Source organism: Sparus aurata, chromosome 6 (assembly GCF_900880675.1).
Source record: "Sparus aurata chromosome 6, fSpaAur1.1, whole genome shotgun sequence".
NCBI classification, from domain to species: Eukaryota; Metazoa; Chordata; class Actinopteri; order Spariformes; family Sparidae; genus Sparus; species Sparus aurata.
Window position 1 is genome coordinate 35,536,574 of NC_044192.1, and position 24,271 is coordinate 35,560,844.

Consider the following 24,271-nt stretch of genomic DNA (forward strand, 5'->3'; position numbering starts at 1 on the left):
ACTGCGCGATGCACTGCGTATGGATACAACACATCTATTATTTAATAGAATAATAGTCACATTGACCAAAAAACGGATCTAATCTAATAAATCTTACCCTCTTTGTCCTCGATCGACTCCGAGCTTAACTCCTCACAGCGTCTGCCTGCGATGCAAGATCCGGTTGTTTGTTGACCTGCGTACTGTCTCGTAATGTCTTACAGGCAGCTGGAAAACAATTAAAAAAGACTGGTATGAATAAAGAAACGTAAGTCACAGTAAAATTAAACGAGGGAGAAAACAGTAACAGTTACTTACACACAATGGCGTCATTATCGGCATCGTGTAAATCTGGACTTGCAGACGTGGCTCCGAGCTAACAGGAGATCGCGGCCTTGTTATGAGGCGAGGTTAGTCTGTGAAAACAAAATGCTCGTAGCGATAAACCTCCGTGTCCCTCTGCGGCAGCGAAGCTCCGTCCGTCGGCGACATTCTTCGTGGCGACCCGGCAAAGCTTCTCCCGTCCGCGCAGACGTCCTCTCGACAATGGCCGGGCCGCTAGCCTAGCTCCTGCTAGCTAGCCTAGCCGAACTTGCTTCGTGTCCATTAACACACAAACACTTCGACTGCGATGGAGAGTCCAACTCACACACTCACAGCACGTCGTCCGACAACAGTTCACAGTCTCTGTTAAACACGACACTGACGACACACACAGTCCACTGTTAGCTGCCTGACGCCATTACTCTCTGCTCCTTCTTCCTCGTAACTCACGCTCCGGTCTACCCGGAAGTGTAAAAACTCTTACAGGTCATGAACTCTCACCATAGTAGAACGTCTCTGCTCTCACACACAATAAGAATGACTTTTTAACTGCTTTTAAAACATTCAGAACCCATGAAATTATAGAAATACTCTTGGTTATCTCAAAATATTTCATGCAAATTTTAACTTCTTAACAACTGGCGTTTTATCTTTAACTTGTTCCCAGGAGAGAGAGAGAGAGAGATAAAAATAATAAATAATCTTTTTTACATAACATTGGCCATTGCTATTGGCATACACAGTAATTAATCTAGCATACTTTCATTAAATAAATCAATTCAAGCTAAAATATAAGGGTCTATAATTAGGCTATACTGAGCCTCATCTATTTATACCAGAGATTTTCTTAAAATGAAGTTAATACCTTTTAGAAAAAGGTCACCTGGGGTAAAACTCCCCCTGCTACCCTGATTTGCATTTGTATAGCTCACAGCATTTTCATTTACATGTTAAAGCCTCCCCTAGAATCAGGGGGAGGGGGGTCATCGGGGGAGAACTGCCAAGCAAGGCCCACGTCAATTTCCGACAATTTACGTCAGTTTTCAGTGTTGCCTGCAAATTGCCACGTGCAGTCGCAAACCTGAAATTCCACGTCAATCTACAGTGCCACATACTGACGAAAATCCCACTTTTCATGCAGTGTGAATGATCCATCCGTGCAATTGGACTATCCTCCAGATCATGACTATTGCGACAGTGCTGAACCTGCTGCGCTGGATATGTCCCTCGACCACAACGCAGAACTGAATGCAGAGATAGCGAGGCTCCGAAAGCAAATTGAGGAGATCAGTATCAGCAGCAGTTTGCTGGGTCTGATGAAGACATACGGTTTTTCACAAGGTAAATTAAAATGTCCACCGGGTTTAATATAGACATCAACAGTGACTAGTTTTATTATCTGTTTATGTTGCATGTGTGATGTGTGTTGTTGTAAGTTTCTTGAAGCCTTGTATCTATCTAAAAATATCTACTAGCACAGTGTATTTTAAAATACTGAGAAGAGCAGTAAGCAAAAGGACTGATGTGTGTGTGGTCCAGTTTCTGACCTTAGTGCCTAAATGTCCCAGGATTTTGTATAATATAACTGTCAATAAGGATGCTAACATGCTTACAGTTTAATGCTGTGTATGGACACTTAACATAGAAATGTAACACTTATGTCTCACAGGTTTGCGAGTCACGCCCACCTGATGGCCTTTTGGAAGCAGATCGAGCCAGCCACATTCAAGATCATACTGGTGACAAGAGCACGGACTGTAGCGAAGACTGATGAGGTCCCTCACACTGGCAATGCAACGGTGAATATATTTTACAGTTGTTCTTACAAAGCAAGATATATTGCATCATCATATCAAATCCTTACATCTAAATAAGTTAAGCCAGTCACACTGTATTTGTGTAATGAGGTAATAATGGAATTCTTCCTCTTTTCAGGTTCTTCAACCCATTGACACATTTTTTCTGTTCATGAACTACTTGTCATTGGGTCTGATGCAGAAGGATCTGGCCCACAGATTCAAAATCCACCAGTCAACTGTAAGCCGCATCATAAATACATGGGCTAACTGTGGGTATTTGGCTGGATGAGGAGACTGTCAAAGCTAACATGCCAGAGGTTTTTCAGGGTTACTCTGACACACAAATTATTTTGGACTGTACTGAAATACGTTGCCAAACACCAAGTTCTCTTCTCCTCCAGAGTGAGGTGTTCTCGACCTATGAATCACACGTTTAAGGGGTTAATTGGGATGGCCCCTCATGGTGCAGTAACCTTTGTGTCATCTCTCTGTGAAGGTGCCATCAGCGATAAAGAGATTCTGAAGCAGTCTGGCATTGTGGCTCTCTTGAACCCAGCTATGGCCATAATGGTTGACAAGGGTTTCCTTGTAGAAGACTGTGTGCCCTGCAAAGTCCACATACCTACCTTTCTGTGTAAGAGAGCACAACTGTCTGGGCCCGAGGTCAGGAAGACGCACTCTATTGCCAGACTGAGAGTCCACGTTGAGCGGCTCATTCGCAGGGTTAAGGAACACAAGTTATTCAGTACAGTAATCCCTCTTTCACTGACAGGCAGCATCAATCAACTTTACACAGTCGCCTGTCTTTTGGTCAATTATCAAAATGGGCCCTTGGTTAAAGCCTGGGCAATGGCCAATAGCTAATTTTGGCAGCACAGAAATAGAGAGACAGCGAGAATCTCCCAGTGGCATTGGCAGGTAGTGGCACCAACCTGTGGCATGTCCGTGGCATAGATATAGATAGATTTATTTATATCTATGCCATCTATGCCATCTATCTATCTATCTATATATATATATTTAGATAATATTAAGAAGTGCAGAACAAAGGGAAATTGTGCCAAACTTTGTACATTAAAATGTGTAAACAAATAGAGATTCCACGGACATGCAATAGGTTGGTGCCACTACCTGCCAATGCCACTGGGAGAATCTTGGTGCTGCTGCAGAAATGGACAGATGTCATTTGTGTAAAAGTTTTCCTCCCAACCCTAAAATGAACACTCATGAAAACTTAAAGTGATATTCCAGTGTAAATTTAATTCATGGTCTAACACACCGTAACATCGAGTAAGACCCCCCCTCAAGCCAGATTGCTATTGTAAAGTGAACACTCTTACTCGGTGTCACAGTGTGTTAGACCATGGATTAAATTTACACCGGAACATCCCTTTAATACAAACACTCACACAAAATGAACACATGTGATGAAGTATGTTATGAAGTTCATGTTTTTTTTTTAATGTTATAAGTTGATATGTTTCCATTTTTATATGTGACAATTAATATTACAATATTGTTAATAGGGGTGTCAACGTTTACAATTTTTTCTACACGTGTAAACGGGGCTTCTAACCGACGTGTAACCGGTTACACGTCGGAGATTTATGATTTCTTTCTGTCGCAGTTGTGGTAGCACCGATGCCAGCAGCAGTCTCTCCCTCCAACTTGTCCGGGTGTTTCCATCGCAGGTGGTTAAGCATGGATCCCGTGCTGTTGTTGTAAGCCAACTTTGCCTGACATAGCCTACACTCAACTTGATTTCCACTGGCAGTTTGTTCAAAAAACACACAGTGCTCCGCTTGTTGACCGCCGCCATCGTGTCCCCCAGTCAACTTGAAGTGACGTGACACGACACTGGCTGTGGCTGCGTTTTTTTTTTTATATCAACGTAACATTGTGCCCCATTCATCTATTATGTATGCGGATAACTGCGCTAGTGGGAACATTTAATTGTATAGTTAGTTAATGTTATTATCTGAAGCTTTCAGGCAACATTATCTTACTTTCACTTTTAAAAAATTGCGTCCGTCCAATTTTCCTTCGGCCGTCGGTATCAATTTATAGCGGGTCGGCTCTGGTACAGAATGTAATCTGTGCTACTGTCGGAAAACGGGTCGGATGCGGTGACCCGTGCAGGACTCTGGTCTAAGTGACCATTTTAATCCTCTAGCCAATTATCAAGCTAAATATCCAACATGCTAGTTAACGTCAAAGACTGTGGTGGAAGACGACGATAAAATATTTCCACTAGATTTATTTATGCCTGAATTTTTAAGGTGTGGCGGCTTTTATTTTGCCGTGGCGGTGCGCCACAGTAAATTACATGTAGAGGAAACCCTGAATAGTATATATATTGATGAGAAATGAACGAGGAGGAGGAGGAGGGGAAAAAAAGACGTGTAAACGGTTATTGATTTTTCTAAACGGTTATGATTTGTTATCCGTGTACCCGTTTACACGTGTAGACGTTGACACCCCTAATTGTAAATAAGACAGTTGACAAAATAAATGAATGTACAATAATGCAAGAATTCATGTGTCTGTTCAGTTACTTTGCATAAAAAAGGTATTTTGACATGTATGTGTTAAAGAAAAACAAATCACATCTCTCTTTCAGGGAGCTTAACACAGTGCTGTCTTGCGAAATGCGCTGCACAAAAATGTCATCGTGGGCACAGACAACAAAATCACACCATGCCATGCCTGTGATGAGTAACTGTCCCTGGATTTGCAAATAATAACAATGGCTTTCCTTCAATTTGTGTAGGCCATGGTCAGCTCTCAGAAACTTGCAGTCTACATAGCTTACTACATTTGGGCATTTAATTTCAACCAGACCAAATGATGGTCGCTCAAGTGGGCCATATACAAGCCCATCAGGCAATGCACCCAGCCAAGGTGCATCTGGATGAATGACAAGCCCACACTTAGTCAAATTTAGATTTTTTAGAACTGCATAGTCCTTCAATGCACCTGCTTCCATTTCCAGCCCCCTTTTCATTAGTGTGGTTTGTTTTGTCCCTCTGATGATTCTTTCTGCCAGTTTTTCTGCTGAGCTTGTACCACTAACATGGCTTGCTTCCCGGAAATGTGAAGCAGTCACTCTCTCCTTCCTCAGTGAATGCCACTCGGGTGTTGCACTTTGGCCTCTGGTTGCTTCCTCAATAAGGTGTGACTGTGACAAAGTCACAGACAGTGAACTGAGGTGCAGCTTTTCTTGATCCGTTGGCTCGTATGTACAGTCTGTTGGCTGTAAATGGTAATCGTCCAGTGGCACTTTTGGGAATGGTGGTGCATCCTCATGGATGACAACACTGTCAGGTGGAGGTGGTGGGTGTTGATATGACAGGATACTGCCAGTTTGTACCTTGCCAAAAATGGAGTCCACGAGTGGTTTGTCGGATGTGATGTTCATTGAGCAGATAAGGGGAAGAGAGTCTGGTTCCATGTCAGCATAGGCAGGTAGTGGGTTGAGGGTTGATGGGTCTGGTAGCTCACTGCTGTAGCCCTTGTAAAGTGTAGATCTGGAATAACAATATCAGGCAATCAATAATATTTATTTCACAACACATTGTAGTCTGCTTATTTAATTGGACTCTGCATACCTAATTCCGCTTGCTGAAGTAGCATCTGGTTTGGGCTTCACTACAACCATGGCATCCACAGGTCCTGGCTTCACTCCCTATTTATTTATGAGATAGTATTAGGAGAGATGCTAGTAAAATGTGATACAACTGTTTGGTAATGAAATGATACAAACCATGTTTTCTTCATTGAGCGGTAGCAATGGGCTCTCACAGAGATCTCATTTGTCTCCCTGTTTTTACCTGATACTTTAATAAAAGTACAAACACATTAAGTGAGAGGTATATAAACATGATTAAAGCATGATTTACCTGAAGCAGGACGGAGTCATGAATTTAAACACCAAAGCAAGGCTTCTAGCTCAGGCTAGCTAACGTTAGCGTTAGCAAATTACCTTCAAAGTTGCAAAGATATGACGACACGTAGAACTTGAAGCCTTTATCAAGTTTGCTACGTGGTGTCGTACTGGATGCCCGGACGATCCTCCGTACATCATTGACAGATACTTTTGGCAACTCCAGCAAACACCTTGTGTACTGCAACTCTGCCATCATAACGGGCTACTGTCACTGTCTAATGTTGTCTTCCGGTAACCGGAAATGTCCAAACATCCTTACGCCAATGCGGAAGTGATGCGTGCATAGAGCCTATACCCAAACACAGCAAAGAATATAAAAGAATATTGGACAACTTAAGACCTATCACTCTTCTTAATACTGATTATAAACTGCTTTCTGGATGTATAGCAGCTAGAATGAAAATAGGATTGTCACAACTTATTGATGAGTTTATAAGTTTTCTGGGTGGACGATCTGTCCACAACAATATACGACTGGTTTTGGATCTGATTGATTATAGTCATATATTGTCAAAAGAGGGGTTCATTCTCTTCCTAGACTTTTATAAGGCTTTCAATTCTGTGGATTATATCATATTAAATACTCTAAACTACTTTGGTTTTGGTAAAAAATTCATAAATCTGATAGGTATGTTATACAGGGACATTAATAGTTGTGTGGCTTTGGAACACGGTACATCCACAAGATTTCAAGTCAACAGGGGTATTAGACAAGGTTGCAACAGCTCCCCCTTACTATTTATTCTAGTGGCCGAGCTATTATCAATTACGATAAAAAAATAATGGTATCAATGGGATAGACATTTTAGAAAGGCATATTATTAGTTAATTAGTCAATTTGCAGACGATACGAAATTATTTTTATAAAATGAAAGACAAATTCCCAAAGCATTAGATTCCATCAATCAATTCTCCAAAGCATCAGCCTTGAAACTTAATATTGATAAATGTGAAATATTTGCCCTTCATGATCAGCCAGCACTCTCAATATGTAACATTGCGATTAACCCTTTAAGCCCCAAGCCTATTTTCTAGGCTTCTGCTCGAAAATTGCATATCCAAAATAAAATGAGTATATCTCTGCAACCACAAGGTTTATTTGAATACTTTTGGTGTCATGGGAAAGGGAACACTTTGAGGATTTGTTGAAATGTGTAATTATCAGTCTATGTGTTACTGGTGAATAGTAAATGAAGATGGCACACAGCAAAAATTCTATAATTTTTAGTCTCGCCTAAAAAAAAAGCACTTTCAGGGTGTGTATCCCTTAGATATTGCTGCCAAAGCTCCTACCCTCTTTCAAATCATAGTACAATATGTTAACATTGTCTCTGCAAAGGTTGATTCATAACAAGTGCAGCAGAACAAAATTAGAGAGGTTTTAGCACAGACATCTTAGGCGAAGTCTCCAAAATGGACATTTTGGCACCATTTGTATTTTCTGATGTACAAATATATTATATTGAAGAAGTTGTAGAAAATAGGAAGCGAACAACTTCTTTCTTTGACTGCCTAACAGTCGTTTATTCAACCACCAAACTCAAAACTCACTAACGGCTGGCTAAACGGCTGGAAAAACGGCTAAAAACCCCTCATCTCCTCCGTTGCCAAGGTAACCCACTGACGCTTAAGCTGAGTTACCGGGCGCCTCTGTTGCCATGGTTACTCACTGACGCTTACTAGGTGCTTAGCCTAAGAGTCTGTTGTCAGTGAGAAAGAAACTAACCAAATGGTGAATTATGTCCGCTCAGTCCACTACAATATATTATATTTTTCATTTGTACATCACTAATGGTGTTCAAAACATCCAAATACAACAGTTTTTGGCTTTACATATACATATATACATATATTATATTATATTATATTGTATTTCCCATTCGAAAATGATCACAAAAGCAATTGCATCTTGAATCCAAATGGACCAGATTTAATTTTATAATACTGCAAACATTTCTGTGAACTATAAAAACACACAGCAAACAAAAACAACTACTTACACTTTTATTTACAGGAGTGTCATGTGCCTACTGTACTATTGTCCATCATGCCACAGCTGAAAGCAGTTTTTTGTGGATGTTAGGCAGAGAGGAATATTACACTTCCTACAATGCACTGATGACCGTGGAGGTTGTGATGATGAGCCAACTCTTGTGGTCCGTGATGTGGAGGGCAAGTCACTGTAAATCCTAAAGCAGAAGAAAAAAAAAATTATATATACTGTATATATATTTTCATTCATGAAATTGCAATTACATATAAACACATGAAACTCAGAAACAGGGTAAAAAGAAACACACTGTACTGGGGAAATAAACACGCACACACAAAACTAAATGCATTGAGCGCAACCTCCTGTGTCATATTTTCACATCATGAGCCAAAATGTTGCCCCGACAAAGCTTATAGCTTCACCTAGATAGAATAAATCTATAAATACAACATTTACAAAACATTCCATACCTTTCCGATGATGGCAGACAATAGTCATGGTCACTGTCTCCGTGCGTATCTTCAGGGTGAAGAAGCTCCTCGTCTTCCGACGATGCGTCACTGACGCATATTGTGTTTTCAGCGTCCAACTCCAGAAATTCCAACACTTCTGTGGCTGTCCTAAGTTTCTCTGGGCCTTGTTTTGCCATATTTTGCCATATTTCTCACAAAACTTACAGAAAACACAGAAAAAGCCACGTTTCTGTCTCCGTTTCTCTCACTGTAAAGCCTGGTTTATGCTTCTGCGTCGCGGCGACGGCGTAGCTACGTCGTCGACCCTACGCCGTCATTGAGCATTCGAAGTTCTGCGTCGAGGGAACGCGTTGTTCTGCAATTCACCGCCAAGCCGCTAGGGGGGTGTGGTTGTGTCTTTGTTTGGTTTCGGGGGGTTCATATCGGATTCCTTGGTTTTCTTCCGGTCAGACAGTAAACAATGGCAACTGAGATGGAGCGGGTGTTTTTGGAGATGGAGCTCGTGGATATTGAACAACAAATGCAAAACTTTAAAAATGGCGGTGTTGTTATACTGTTGACCGGAAAAGCAACTGCCGGAAATGACGTTCTGAGCGGACCAATCACAGTCCTTGCTGTTCGCGTCTCGACGCATCGACGTGACACGTAGTCAGGATTTTTTGGAGGCGCAAGCCGCGATGCAGAAGCATAAATCAGGCTTAACGCGCTGCGCGCTAGGTTGCAGTGCGTAATGGCGACAATGCTTCTCGCCTTTAGGCGAGTACACAGGGGTTTATCTCCGCAACGGATTGGTCAATATGGGTGATCAACACCTCGTTTTACTCCTTAGAGCCAGTAGAATAAAGCTATACTCACGACAATGTGATTGACAGCACTGCCAGCCAATCGGAATCCTTACAGTCCAAGTCGGTATAATGAGCAAGCTGTTGACTGCAGCGCTTGTAACGCTTCCCCCTGCGTCCTAAAGTCCGTCAGAAACTACCGGATTGTTTTGAATCCAAGAAAACACATTGGACTACCAGGAACAGGGCCGTTCCTGTCTTTTTGGGGGCCCTATGCAAGATGCTGTTTGGGGGCCCCTATTTTGTCAAACTACGATGGATAGATTCCTAACCTTTTTGGGTGATCCATAAAGATGCAACAATCTATTAAATTTTAAGAGAAAAACAGGCTAGAGTCGTGAAAACCTCTCTCAAATTAAAATCAAACATCTTAAGTTGACCCACACTAGTAAGTTGAACTGATAGAAAATGATAATACAATGTAAACAATAGGGATCCTTGATAGGTCAATAAATGAAACTGATGGAGTGTTCCTCAATTTTATTTTATTTTAAGTTGACATTAAACATATAACATACATACATACACCCAAAACTAAAGTTAAAGTTGTAGAGAAAATAAAATAGGCTATTACTTAGAAAAGAAAATCACAATGAGCCAGCATCCATATCAATATGCAAACAATAAAAACAAAAAAACTAACAAGAATAATACTGTTGAGGTAGTAAGGAACCTTTCAAATGTAACACAAGCCCTTCAACACCAACACAAACCAGCATACAATAAAAATGCAACAATGAAAACAAACCAACAATAAAAACAATACTTTAAAGGAACCATACAGAACTATATAACACAATCACACCACTTTGTGATGATTATTAGTATCATCTGAGTCTTGTGTTTTAAGCAGATCTACCCTAAGCCCCTCCTCAAAATTTCTACTTCTTGGCCAGCATATGAGAGCTGCTTGTCAATCTCTGGTGCTGAAGGCGGCAGTGCTGCTTCCTGTTCTGCGGCTCCAAAATACTTCAGAATTGCTCCTGCAAATACGAAACTCCTCAGGTTACCAAGCAAAACAGATCCTTAGCAAATATTCATACTATATAATTGAGTTATGTTACACTCATGGAGAAATTCATAATCTGTTTTTATTTTAAACCTTGCAATATACAGCACAGTGTCCCTTTAAAGCATGCACCCAATTTTAAAGTTGTCACTTTTAAGCAGTTTCAAAGAGTTATAAAACAAAGATAAATGACTGATGAGCTTTATGTGATATTGAAGGAATATCTTAGTTTATATTTCACAGAGTATTACAAAGTGAACTACTTGCTTAACTGATGATTTGGTCTTAACTTATTTTCTGTGGGCAGAACCAACGGTCCTGTATAGTATAGTTCACTTTAAATTGACTTTAATTTGTGTTATTATGATTCTTTTGAATAAAACAAAGTTATACATCAAAAACATAACTAAACTGTAGGAATGTAGGCAAATGTGTTCAAATTATATTGTCACAATAAATATTCTAATAAATGTGGAAAAGAAAGTCGCAACTAGCTCAGTAGAGTTAACAATAATCCACCCAGAGCAATAATTTACTGCCACAATAGTCCATAAAAAATCTGCAGTAGGCATCATATGCATTAGGGTTGTTTAGCACACTTCACATTAGAGACCTACAAACTGAGGAAACACTAAAATTGATAAATTAATCATACAAACAATCCTAAAGTAATGTTATGTGACAAATATTGAAGAGCAGAGGAGGTCTATGACGGACCAGCGGCTCCACTGGATGAGGATACAGAAGACACACACACCCTCCCTCACAAATATGATGCCAACGAACTGGACCTGCCGTGATTCACCAAAACGGGTTTCACTTCAGTCAATCAGTGTTATGGTATTCATATGTGAGATACATTTTATTTTAGCCCTCTCTTAAAGCAAACACTTAAGCTAGCTAAAAAAAATCGCCATTTTAGCTTGCCCCTCCAACCCACATAATGAAAAAAAAAACGTACCTTTATCCAGCGAGCGTTTTTCTTCATCTTGTTTCTTCCTTTTTCTGCGCCAGATGAATACGCTAGTTTGGACGCCATGCCATGAATGACCTGAACTTACGGCTCGGCGCAATTCCCCGCCCCCTACTAGTTTTGCAGTACTGGTTGTCATAGCAACGAGGCGTGGTAGACACCAGATCTGACCAATCAGCGGGCCAGGTGTCAGGTCCTTTTCACATCTTTTCCTTCGGGTCATTCCTCAGGTATTTCAGCAGACCTTGCAACTTGAGGGGGCCCCCTATAGTGGCGCGGAGGCCCTATGCACCCGCATAGTCAGCTTATAGCAAGAAACGGCTCTGACCAGGAAACAATGTGGATTTACCGATAAAACTAACTTTTTACGGCAAAACAGCAAAGGTAAGAGGAATTTTACAGCCATGTTTTGGAGAAGCGGTATTTTTGTTTTCCTATACTTTGGCCTCTGTCTCTGTGGCGAATCGGAGTAGCTGCAAGTGCTATGTGTCATCTAAATCTGTGAAGTCTGCCCTTTCAGATGAGGGGTAGCTCGGGTGTTTTGCATCATGTACAGTAGCATAAGAGCCAGAAATGTGGCGACTGGGTCCACAAATCGGTGATTCACGAAGTTTGATGTTTAGTTGTTTATTTGAGTAGTGTTTGGGCTGTGTTTGGGTCATATAAACATGCTTTTTACACGTTGTAGCCCAGTTTCTGCTGTTTAATTTGATATAAGATATGACTATATTCTTTCATAATTAGTGCAGTAGTAGCTCTTTGATTGTTCTGCATGTCTGAAAGTCCCCCAATTGGGGGACCTTGGGGTTCAATTAAAATGCAAGTCAAATACTTGGGCATAGTTATTACCAGGAATAAAGAATTTAGGGAGAGAGAAAATATTTGGAAAAATGTGGATAAATGCAAAACCATTCTGAACTCTTGGTTACAGAGAGACATCACTGTATTTGGGAGGGTTTTGCGAGAGTGACATTGAAACGGTGGAACATATTTTCTTTGAATGTGAACATATTATACAATTTTGGGTATTATTTCAAAGCTGGTTGTTAACCAAACAGATTACTCTGCAGCCGTTAAACTGGATGTCGATTAAAGTTGGAGTGCAATTAGAGGAGAAGAACTTGGACTTCTTGGTGAACAATTTGATCACGCTTGGAAAACATTTCATTCATAGATGCAAATACCTTAAGGTGAAGCCCAGCTTCAACGGATGGAAGAATGAACTCAAAATATACAAAAAATCCTTGTATTACATGACAAGCAAAAATGCCCAGAGACTCTTTTCTTTATTGGATTTATTTACCCTCCTAGAATAAGACCCTCACATTGTTATTTTCTTTTCCTTTTCGTTTCTTTTCATTTGTCAGACTAGCTGGTTCAACATTTTCAATCTTTGTAACACCAATGTGCCTTAAGTGTTTTTTTTTGTAATTTGATGATACTTCAAATAAAATAAATAAAAACAAACAAACAAACAAACAAACAAAAAAACTCTCCGCTCCTTCTTCCTTGTCACTCACGCTCCGGTCAACCCGGAAGTGTAAAACTCTTACAGGTCATGAACTCACACACGTAATAAGAATTACTTTAACTTCTTTTAAACCTTCAGAACCCATGAAATTTAAATTCAGAAATTATTTATACATTTTAATTTCTTATTTATCTCAAAATATATCATGCGAATTTGAACTTTTTAACAACTGGCGTTTTATCTTTAACTTGTTCCCAGGAGATAAAGAAAAAACAAAATGTGTGTATCCTTTTTACACAACATTGGTCGTTGCTAATGACATACACAGTAATTAATCTAGTATAATTTCATTAAATAAATCAATTCAAGCAAAAATGTAGTCTATAATTAGGCTATACTGAGCCTCATCTATTTATACCAGAGATTTTCTTAAAATGAAGTTAATACCTTTTGGAAAAAGGTCACCTGGGGTAAAACTCCCCCTGCTACCCTGATTTGCATTTGTATAGCTCACAGCATTTTCATTTACATGTTAAAGCCTCCCCTAGAATCAGGGGGAGGGGGCTCATGGGGGGACAACTGCCAAGCAAGGCCCACGTCAATTTCCAACAATTCAAGGCAGTTTTCGGTGTTGCCTGAAAATTGCAGGGCAGTCGTAAACCTGAACTTCCACGACAATCTACAGTGCCGCACAGTGACGAAAATCCCACTTTTCATGCAGTGTGTTGTGTCACTTCACCCCCCTTGCCTCGTGTGAATGTGTATGACTGCTGTACGTCTGAGGTGGTAGTCGGAGGCGCTGAATGGCAGCCATGCTTCTATCAGTCTGCCCCAGGGCCCAAGTACTAGCTGTGGCTACTATCGTAGTTTACCACCACTAGTATGACTGTGGGTAAATGAATGGAACCTGGAACCCTGTCAGGCGCTTTGGGTGTCTTGAAAAGCACCATACAAATCCAATCCATTATTAGTAAGTCCCAAAATATGAACACTTTAAATGCAATTGTTCCATTAACAATTCCAACAGGGTGCACACATCCCAAAAAAACCCTGTTGGATCAAAAAATAAATAAAAAAGGTAAGATAAGCCAAAGATCCACACACTCTTAATAGCTCCCAGCAAATTTAACTGAGTAACGTTTTGATCAAACAGATCTTCGTCAGGCATTGTCAAACCCAAAGTCAGATTTGACAATGCCTGACGAAGATCTGTTAGATCGAAACATTGCTCAATGTATATTGCTGGAAGCTATTAAGAGTGTGTGGATCTTTTGCTGATTCTTTCCTTCAATGGTAAAATTAAAACAAAATCCAGGCTGCAAAGTGTACAACGTTTTCCATTGCACAGTAAAACTAACAGTACTTAGGTAGATTAAAAGCAGTTAGGCTTTCCGCAATACAGTAACTTAAAATGGATTTGTATTTTTATCTGAGAAATATTTTAACAATGAAAAATGCAAATCCATAAAATAAAAACACCCTACAAATTTTAGGAACATTAATAACAATTGGGAAATATTCAAAAGGCTTTCTAGTACAATATATCTGACAATACCTTAAAAGGCAAAAGGCTCAGTTATGTACTCTGGCAAAAACATCATAAAGACAAGGCTTCCCAGGGTATTAATACCACAGATGAGAATGAAAACCTGCATAATTACATGAAGGATTCAACCCAAAAATATATCCCATCATCAGTATTAGGGGTTGCTCTATCCTCCACAAAACTTATTGGAAAAAGGTCAGACCTAATAAGAAAACTAGCCCTTTTGCCAGTAGTAAACATTTTCATAGAAATGACTGTCCCGTCACTACTTTCTGTCACTGCGGAACAAAATACAGTGATTTATCTGTTACCACTCAGTTCATGAAAGCTGTTATATGAGTGGTTTTGCTCATTCCTCTCCATTGACATATGCAACAAAGATAATGGTATGCAATTTTAATGCAAAAAAAAATGGCAAGAGCCAAGAGCAGTTTCCTCCACCAAATGCTCCATCCCTCCAACAGCAGCTCTCACGAAGAATCCGCAAGTTCACACATAATGAAAGTGGCAATAGACAATGCCAAATCCATTTCCAGTGTTTGTTTGTTGGGTTTTCTTCTCAAACCACATGAATAGTGAATAGTAAAGGACACCAAGCCAAAATGTGCTCAACTGCCCAGCACTGTACTGGTGAGGTCACTGAAGCATCTTAATTTGAAGTCTTTGGACCTTTGGGGACAGGTTCTTGCCATCCATGTTCATCAACACTTTCTGGAAGAACTCAAATGTGAATTTGAGTTTTTGCAGATAGCTTAGGTTGAGTTTGTAAATCAGGCTGAAAAGCATGGCACATCCAAAAGAGACACTTTGCAGATTGCGTAGCAGTTCCACACCCTCGATGACCATTCCAACATCCTCTGGCTTGTCCACTGCATCAGCACCATCCTTGTTAATCACATAAAGCCCCATGGTGGTCTGTGCAATCCCTCTCTCAGCTTCTTGATGATTGGCATTCTAATGGTGAAAAACAATGATTTTCGATTATTCGAATAGTCGTTAAATCATAAATATTCGATTAGTAAATCATGTCTGAAAAAAGATATTCCTTTGTTTTACTGCAGCCGTCCACACGGGGGCAGTATAGCATTTGATACGCTGTGTGATGGGCTGATGTTAGATGCCACTGTAGAAGAAGAAACAAGCCAGGTTGTGTCCGAAATCACCCACTCATTCCCTACTCCCTAGTCACTACATAGTGAGTTGAACATAGTGCACTATATAGTGAGCTCAACGGCAGAAAGAAAAACGGACTTTCAGACACTACTCCGGCGCCGTTAATGACGTCACTACTGTCGCGCAGTTGAAACGTGAATTGAAACCTCCGTGCGTTCGTCCGCAGCGCAATGCATGATGGTAAATTTTGCTTGGTTAGTGACCATCGGCTGTACACTACTTTTCACGATTAGTGCAGCAGATTAGTAAGAAAATCGTTCACTTTGGTATACAAGCATGAAATTTGGCACAGATACTCTCTAAGGGCCACTATTTTGGAAAAAGGTGTTGGCCACTTAAAAATTCAATATGGTGGCCATTTTTCAAGATGGCCGGCATTGCTATTCAATGCTTATTATATCAATTATTCAAACAGTGATCCAAGCATAACATTTGATACAAATACTCTCTAAAGGACATATTAATGAAAAAAGATGCTTGTCCCTCAAAAATTCAAGATGGGCACCATTTTTAAAGATGGCCACCGTTCCTGTCAGTATTAATTATTTCAATTGTTCAAATGGTGATGCAAGCATAGGCAGAAATACTCTTCAGGGTACATGTTGCTTGCTTATGCTTATTATATCAATTATTCAAACAGTGATCCAAGCATAAAATTTGATACAAATACTCTCTAAAGGACATGTTAATGGAAAAAGATGCCTGTCCCGCAAAAATTCAAGATGGGCGCCATTTTTAAAGATGGCCACCGTTCCTGTTGAATATTAATTATTTCAATTGTTCAAATGGTGATGCAAGCATAGGCAGAAATACTCTTCAGGGAACATGTTGCTTGCTTATGCTTATTATATCAATTATTCAAACAGTGATCCAAGCATAAAATTTGATACAAATACTCTCTAAAGGACATGTTAATGGAAAAAGATGCTTGTCCCTCAAAAATTCAGAATGGTGACTCAAATAGTCATAATGTCTGCTTTGTCTGCCTCCTCTCCTTTGACCTGTCCGGCTTAGTTAAACTTGCCAGGGATATAAAATCCCCGCCGGCATAGCTCTCAGGTTCATTGGAGTACACAAGCCTCTCCACCACGGCAAGGTGCAGTCCACAGAGAGGAAGGGCCACTGTTAGAAAAAGGAAGTGGCCAGTAAAAATTCAAGATGGAAACCATTTCTCAAGATGGCTGCCATTCCTGTCCTATGTTCATCGCCACTGTTTCCAAATAGTGATACAGAAAATATGCCACAAATACTCTGTTAAGGCCACTTTTTGGAAAAATTGGATGGCCAATGAAAAATTCAAGATGGAGACCTTTTCCAAGATGGCCGTCATTTCGGTAGTATGTACACTGATGCACACATGCATGTTAGCAAAAATACTCTAACGGCCACAATCTGAGAAAAAGGCAATCGCAAAAATTCAAGATTCATTTTTTTTAAGGTGGGTGTTGCTTTAATAGTGTACTCTGTTGGGACTGAGTTAAAAGGAAGGATTGAAAAAAAAAAAACATAAGTTCTATTCACATTTTTACCAGCTCAAAGGCCTTGTGGTTAGATGTCCAACCTGAGATTGAGAGGTTGTGCCCTGCCGAGTCATAATAAAGACTGTTAAAAATGGTAGCCAATGCCTCCCTGCTTGGCAGTCAGCAAGTGTTGTATTGGGGGCAACATATCCAGGAAGGTGTACATATAGGCAGTGACGGACTGGGAACAAAAAACGGCCCTGGCATTTTCACCCACCAGCGGCCCACGGAAGGAGGGTGCGCGCGCCCACGCGCACTTTTTAACGCACGTAAAGAACAGGCACTTTTGATAGCACCGGTCATAGTAAACGTAAATTCCCAAGCTATAAACAACTACACCCCAATACATAAAACACATTAATAAATCATCAGAGCCAGCCGCTCCATAATAAAAACGTGTCTTACCGTCACGCAGTCATCCATGTCTGACTCTTCATCCTCCTCTTGCTCATATTCCTCACCGTCTTTCTCCCTGGTGTGCTGTTACTAGCAGTATTAGCACTAGTGCTAGCTGAAGCTGCACTTGATTTTAAAAACAAATCAGTCGGTTTGCAGCATTTTTCACCGTCAACCAACAGTGCTCTCTGAGATTTCTCTCTTTTTCTCCGCTCCCACCTTGTGTCGCTTGATACCTCGATTCATTTTTTTGCTAGCTTAAACTCAGTCAACTTCCAGCTTCCAACCTCCAACTTCCAACAGCCACACTCAGACGGTCCACTCGATTCAGTCTTGAAATTCCCAGAAGGCATTGTTCAATTTAACTTTTGCAAACAACTATTCAAATAAAAAAATGCAGGTACATTTGTTTTATTTCAAACCATGCACGTTTTTGAACATCTGAATAAGACATTTCGCTACAAAACAATGCAGAGTGATATAAAAGTTTGTGACTGTAGAAGGTAACCATGACTGTGATATAGAGACTCGTATGTGGCATATAAATACTGATTAGATCATCCACTAGTTAGTATATTGGGATACAAACATTTAGTTTCCCTTTGGCTAAAAAACGTTATTGACGCTCGAAACAGCCGGGAGAAACGAGTTTGAGACCGTTCTGTGATTTGTCGGCTGGCCCGAATGGCCCATGAGAGTCACTGGCCATTTATTCATTCATTTAGTCATTTGCGGCCGCCTTTTGACGCAGCCGCCCCGCTATATTTATTTATTTATTTAGCCTATTTATTCATGTCCGGCCGCATATTGATGCAGCCGCTCCGCTTTATATTTATTTATTTATTTATTTGGGCGGCCGCAGTGGCATTTGCCCACATTGCCCAATGGCCAGTCCGTCCCTGCATATAGGCTACATCAGGGATTCCCAAAGTGTGGGGGGTGCGCAAGCTGCCACCAGGGGGTGCGCGAGATGAAAAATGTAATGGTGGTCTGGTGTAAAAATATTACACAGTGTCTGTGCGTTCAGACCAAAAGCGCACAAAGAGGAAAATCCGCCTTGTCCGCCTTGTCCACTCCACCTAAGTCGCTTAGTCACCCTGTTCGTTCTTGCTTCTAAATTTAAAGGGCCCGCATGCCACTTGCGTTACACACCTCCACGCAACTACTGCTGTAGCACAGCCCATCCATTTACCAACATCGTTGATCACGGAAAGTTACTTGTTGAACAGTAACTTGATAACGCACACACACACACACACACACACAGCCACTGGAGAGAACTGCTATTGCAGGGGTGCTATTACTGGCCATCGGGAGTACCGGGATTTTTCCCGGTGGGCCAATGGGCCGATGTACGGCCGTTTTTTATTTTACTTTTATTAATTCATGCATTTATTTATTTATTTCTGCTGCGCCTAGACGTTTCTCTGTCGACCCCAAGAGAGTGAGAGATTGGGGAAAAAAATCAAAGTGAGCTTCAGCGTCTGTCCGAGGAGGACAGCAACAGGGCCAGGCTGCCTGCTGGAGGCAGGAAGAAGTCTAGCGAGGAGCCTGAGATAAACATGCAGGGATGGGTGATCAGCAAACGGGTACGCCACGAGAGAGTGTCCCGCATGATGATCAGGGCGAAACAAATGTAGCCTACGCCACCGTGAGTGACAGCAGAGATGAGGAGTTTGCCGCGAGTGCTGGTCGGCTGAATCGTTTCCTCCGCCACAACAACTTCACTGGCAGAAAGATGCCAGAAAATTCACAGAGAAGCTGGCGAAGTTTGTGACATTTTCATCCCGGGTTTTGAGGCGCGTCGTTAGACCTGGGTTTTGGGAATAGCCCCGGATCTATGTGCTTTGAAAAAAAATAAATAAATAAATAAAAAAATCCAAATATAATTGTCTGATAGTGTCACCTGAGTCGAATAATTGTTGCAAATTCAACATCAGTGTTATTCTTTCCCCCTCTATGCGTCACTGATATTACCAGAGCCGTCTATTAGCCTACTGTTCAGTAAAACTGCAGCGTTTATAACAGGGATGGAAATTAAACCTGCCAACTGCCAAATGCGGGTGAGTTTGTGTGCTGGCGGGTAAACTGAATCAGTTTACCACTGTGGCGGGTTAATTCCAGTCAGATCTGATCCAATTAATCTTAATGATCGATATCTTGGTTAGGGCATAACAATGCGCTTTCCACAACCCTAGAGTTGGATCCGGACAATTTATATGTTTTCTGACTGGACTTCAGAGGAGCCGGAATTCAACATGCGGCCGTAAGCGGTCATTTGGACCGCTGGATTTAAACCCTATAATCTCTCAAGTAAATACACAACTGAGTGATGAATGCATTCAATGTGTCATGATATTTAAAAAAAAAAAACCGAAATAACGAATAAACACCAAAGTGTACATTTTAACAAGTTTAATTATAATTAAACTTATTAAAATGTAGACTTTGGTGTTATTTCGTTTTTTAAATGTATATATTTATCAATATTCATATCATCGCACAAAGTAAACCGTAATTATTGTATATTTACACACGATTTTAATAGAGAAAACTCAAAACAAAAAAATTTACTATTAAAAGTAACTTATTTGATTATGAAACATTTTATTGTAACACTTAATAATATATACAGGAATTAGCATTTTTTTTTTTTAATTAAAAATGTGGCTCTTTTTAGTTTTGGATCAGCTTGTTTCCAGCTTTTTCGATTATTATTATTATTTTATTCCTATATATATTATTAAGTGTTACAATAAAATGTTTCATAATCAAATAAGTTACTTTTAATAGTTAATTTTCTTGTTCTGAGTTTTCTCTATTAAAATCGTGTGTAAATATACAATAATTACGGTTTAATATGTGCATGATATGAATATTGATAAAATAGGCTATACATTTAAAAAATGAAATAACACCAAAGTCTACATTTTAATAAGTTTAATTATAATTAAACTTGTTAAAATGTACACTTTGGTGTTAATTCGTTATTTCGTTTTTGTTTTTTGTTTTTTTTTTAAATATCATGACACAATGAATGCATTCATCACTCAGTTGGGTATTTACCTGACAGATTATAGAGTTTAAATCTAGCGGTCCAAATGACCGCTTACGGCCGTTCTAGTAGTGTTGAATTCCGGCTCTTCTGAAATTCAACTGACACTTTGGTCACGGGGGATCCGTTGTGTGACAGCGGAGAGTCAGCAGCTGGATTTTGCACCCATGGTCAGTAGTATTCTCATCTCTGAACCAATGTTTGGTAGGAACCAAAGTTACGCGGGTGTTTCTCTTGGACCGACCTGACCGAGGGACGACAGCAGAACAAGACATCCCCATTGGTTATCGCATGGCTTTCCCCCCTTTTCCACCTAGACGCGTCATAGCTCATTACATAAAGTTGGAGGATTTAATTTTTTATTTTTTTTTCCTCCCACCTCCGCCTTTTCCACCTTTCCCTCCTTGTCCGCCTGGCTCCCAATACACAATGAATGACTTCCGGGATCTTTTTCCTCTTTGTGCACTTTCGGTTTGAACGCACAGTGTTGTTTATAAGTGGAATTTTTCCATAGGTTTACAATAAAAAAACATGAACAATAAACATTTCCTTTGTAATCCCTTTTATTTTAGATCAAAAAAATTATAATTCATTAGTTTTTGATATAAACATAGAAGAAGACAGCCGCTGTCTTCTTCTACTCACTGTAGGCTTGGATATATGCGCGCCAACTCGTTTCATTCATTCTTTCAAATATGCTTAACTGGCTGAAATCAGGGAAACTGTCAAGTGGGACGTCTCATGACAAAGTTGTTGGTCATGAAGGAGGAGAGGGACTAAGAGAGAGTGAGGATTTGGAGGCAAAAGAGACGGAGAGAATAGGAACGGCTCAGGGAGAAGAAAATGAGCGGCAGTCAGGAATTGATGCGCCGGAGGAAACGGAAGAGGAGGGAAGGAGATGGCAAAAAAGAGGTGATGAGAGTGAACACCAGATGGGGGAAAAAAAACGGAAATATGATGAAAATTATCTGGGTCTGGGCTTCACTTGGATCGGCGATACAGATTGCCCAAAGCCTCAGTACGTGGTGTGCAGTGAGGTTCTAGCAAACAGCTGTCTGAAGCCTTCTTATCTCCGTCGTCACCTGCACACGAAACATGGCAATATAAGTCAAAAGCCCCTTACATTTTTCAAAACAAAGTTGGAGGAGTTGCAGAAAAGCCAAAAACAAATGCACTTTCATTCATGCGTTGGGTCTACGAAAGACGCATTACGGGCTTCATATCTGCTCCGTTACAGAGGGAGAAAGGGACTGCCGCACACAATTGCCGAAGACGTGTGTTTGCCAGCGGCCAAAGAGATGGTGGAGTGTATGATTGGAGAGAAAGAGGCAAAAAAGTTGGACATGATTCCTGTGTCCAATAACACTGTGTCGCGCCGCATTGATGCCATGTCTGAAGACATCCTGGCTACACTGGTCAGCCGTGTGAAGAAAAGTGAGTTTTACTCTGTGCAAGTAGATGAGTCTACAGATGTTGCAAATCTGGCCAATCTTCTTGTGTATGTCCGTTACCTTTTTGAAAGAACGGTACAAGAAGATTTTTTGTTCTGTCGGCCTCTTGCTACCAGAACAACAGGAGAGGAAGTCTTCAATTTAACTGACGTTTTTATGAGGACCAATGGGATCGACTGGGAGCGCTGTGTGGGAATTTGCACCGACAGGGCAAAATCAATGACGGGGAAACACACGGGGCTTATAGCTCATATTAGGAGAGTCTGTCCATCCATCAGCTGGTTACACTGCAGTGCTCACAGAGAGGCCCTCGCAGCCAAAAACATGCCAGCTGATCTACTTGCAGTGCTGAACGACGCAGTCAAACTGGTGAACTTCATCAAAGCTCGCCCGCTAAATTCAAGAATATTCACACTGTTATGTAATGAGATGGGCAGCGAACACAAATCACTGCTGCTGCACACAGAGGTGCGTTGGCTGTCCCGCGGCAAAGTGCTGACAAGGCTCTTTGAACTCCGGCACGAACTGCAGCAGTTTTTTGAGGAGAATCCGTTTCATTTGGCCTCCAGTCTGCATGACGAAGATTTTCTGAAGATGCTCGCCTATCTAGCGGACATCTTCTCAGCTCTGAATGAACTCAATCTAAGTCTGCAGGGAGTCAGTGTAACTGTGGTCAACACACAAGACAGGATTGAGGCAATGATCAAGAAGCTACGGTTCTGGGCGAGTTGTGCGAGTGGGAACACACACCTGTGTTTCTCTACGCTTCACGAGTTCTTGGGGGAAAATTACGTGAACCTGGGTGAGCATGTGAAAAGTCTCATAATTGAGCACCTCAACCAACTTGCCAAGCAGCTACGGAAACACTTCCCACCGATGGACACATCTCACGCTTGGATTCGCAGTCCATTTTAAGTTTCCCTGCCCGTCCCACAGTTGTCATTTCACGAGCAGGAGCAGCTGATCGAGCTGTCATCTGATGGAGCCCTGCAGTTGCAGTTCAAACGAAAGCCACTTGTGGATTTTTGGACTGAGTCACTGACATCGTACACAGTCCTGGCAAAGCAAGCCTTGAGAGTTTTGATGCCCTTCGCCACAACTTATCTCTGTGAGGCTGGTTTCTCTGCTATGGCAGCAGTTAAAACTAAACATCGGCAAAGACTGGATGCTGTTGAGAAGGATTTGAGGCTTAAACTGTCGTCCATTGCGCCAAACTTCGGAGAGCTTTGTGCCAAGATGCAAGCCTATCCATCGCATTAATATGGGTAAGTATTTGTCGGTATTGATATTATTGCTACAAATATAGGCCTACTGGGAATTCTCTCTCTCTCTCTCTCTCGATCTCTCGAGCCTATCCTCTTTGCTACTTATTTTGTGGATCGTATGTGATTTTATTGTTGCACTTGAAACGTTTCATATTGGTCCTCGTTTTTATTTGTTTATATCTGTTTCTGAGCCCATGCTCTTTAATGTTGTGGATTGTTTGTAAAGCTTGTGCATAACTTTGTTGTATTAAATTGAAACTGTGTTGATGTTGTTATCGTCATGCGTGTTCTGTTTATTTGCGCATGATTAAACATGAGTGTTTATATGGCCCGGTTATGATGTAGAAGGGGGTGCTCCGCAAAAAAAGTTTGGGAACCGCTGGGCTACATCAAGGTCCAGAATCGGGAAATTGGCTCTCGGCCCACTGCAAGGCTACTTACTTTTTTATTCACATTTGCAATTGCAAGTGAAACCAATCTCAAACATTTGCATCTTCCACGGCACTCTGATTTGCAGCCACACGTGGCTAGTTGTTCACAACTTTGTGCAATTGGTGCATTTGCTGTCCAGAAGACCCCCCATTGTTCACCAAGCTTTTTCCATCCCCAGTCAGCAGGACTCTCTGCTTCTGGCTGACACTGGGTTGCTTGACCCCATATGCAGCCTGCCTGATATGCAGCATGTTTAGTGTGTTGAAGCAGAGCTGCTCTTGTTGGAGGAATGGCTTCATATGGCCTCTGCTTTCGGGCAAGCATGTCAAGTCTAGCCTCATCTACACTAATAGCTGTGCTTGATCGATCATACAGCAGGAGCACAAACTTCTCAAGGATCTCCAGGTCACTATCAGTCAGAACAGGAGGGTATTGACTTAGTTTGCTGAAGATGAGAGAGGCCTCAGGAAAAATGTCCCAGGTTTGCAAGGCACCTCAATCATAGACATAGTACACATTCAGGTATGGGATACAACTAGGTTCGGGTCACCTACACCTAGCCCAATCATTCATCCAGTATCATTTAAGTGCCGTGTTCTGTACACCTTCCAGGTAAGCATACAT

At 41.0% G+C, this 24,271-nt stretch overlaps 1 protein-coding gene across 7 annotated transcripts; it reads right to left on the reverse strand.

The window, feature by feature from the left end:
* Window positions 1-4,507: 4,507 nt before the first annotated feature.
* On the reverse strand, window positions 4,508-9,446 carry LOC115582749 (uncharacterized). Of its 7 annotated transcripts, none has more exons than XM_030418925.1 (5): window positions 8,512-8,814; window positions 8,049-8,237; window positions 5,866-5,938; window positions 5,711-5,787; window positions 4,508-5,629 (listed from the first exon to the last, which is right to left on the reverse strand). In XM_030418925.1, the coding sequence occupies exons 3-5, from the start codon at window positions 5,866-5,868 to the stop codon at window positions 4,654-4,656; spliced, it is 1,056 nt and encodes a 351-aa protein (XP_030274785.1). In that variant the 5' UTR covers window positions 5,869-5,938; window positions 8,049-8,237; window positions 8,512-8,814; the 3' UTR covers window positions 4,508-4,653. The 7 variants fall into 7 exon arrangements, with proteins under 7 accessions (XP_030274785.1, XP_030274782.1, XP_030274784.1 ...); XM_030418922.1 differs by lacking the exon at window positions 5,866-5,938 and adding an exon at window positions 6,085-6,337; XM_030418924.1 differs by having other exon boundaries at window positions 6,085-8,237.
* Between the last annotated feature and the right edge of the window lie 14,825 nt (window positions 9,447-24,271).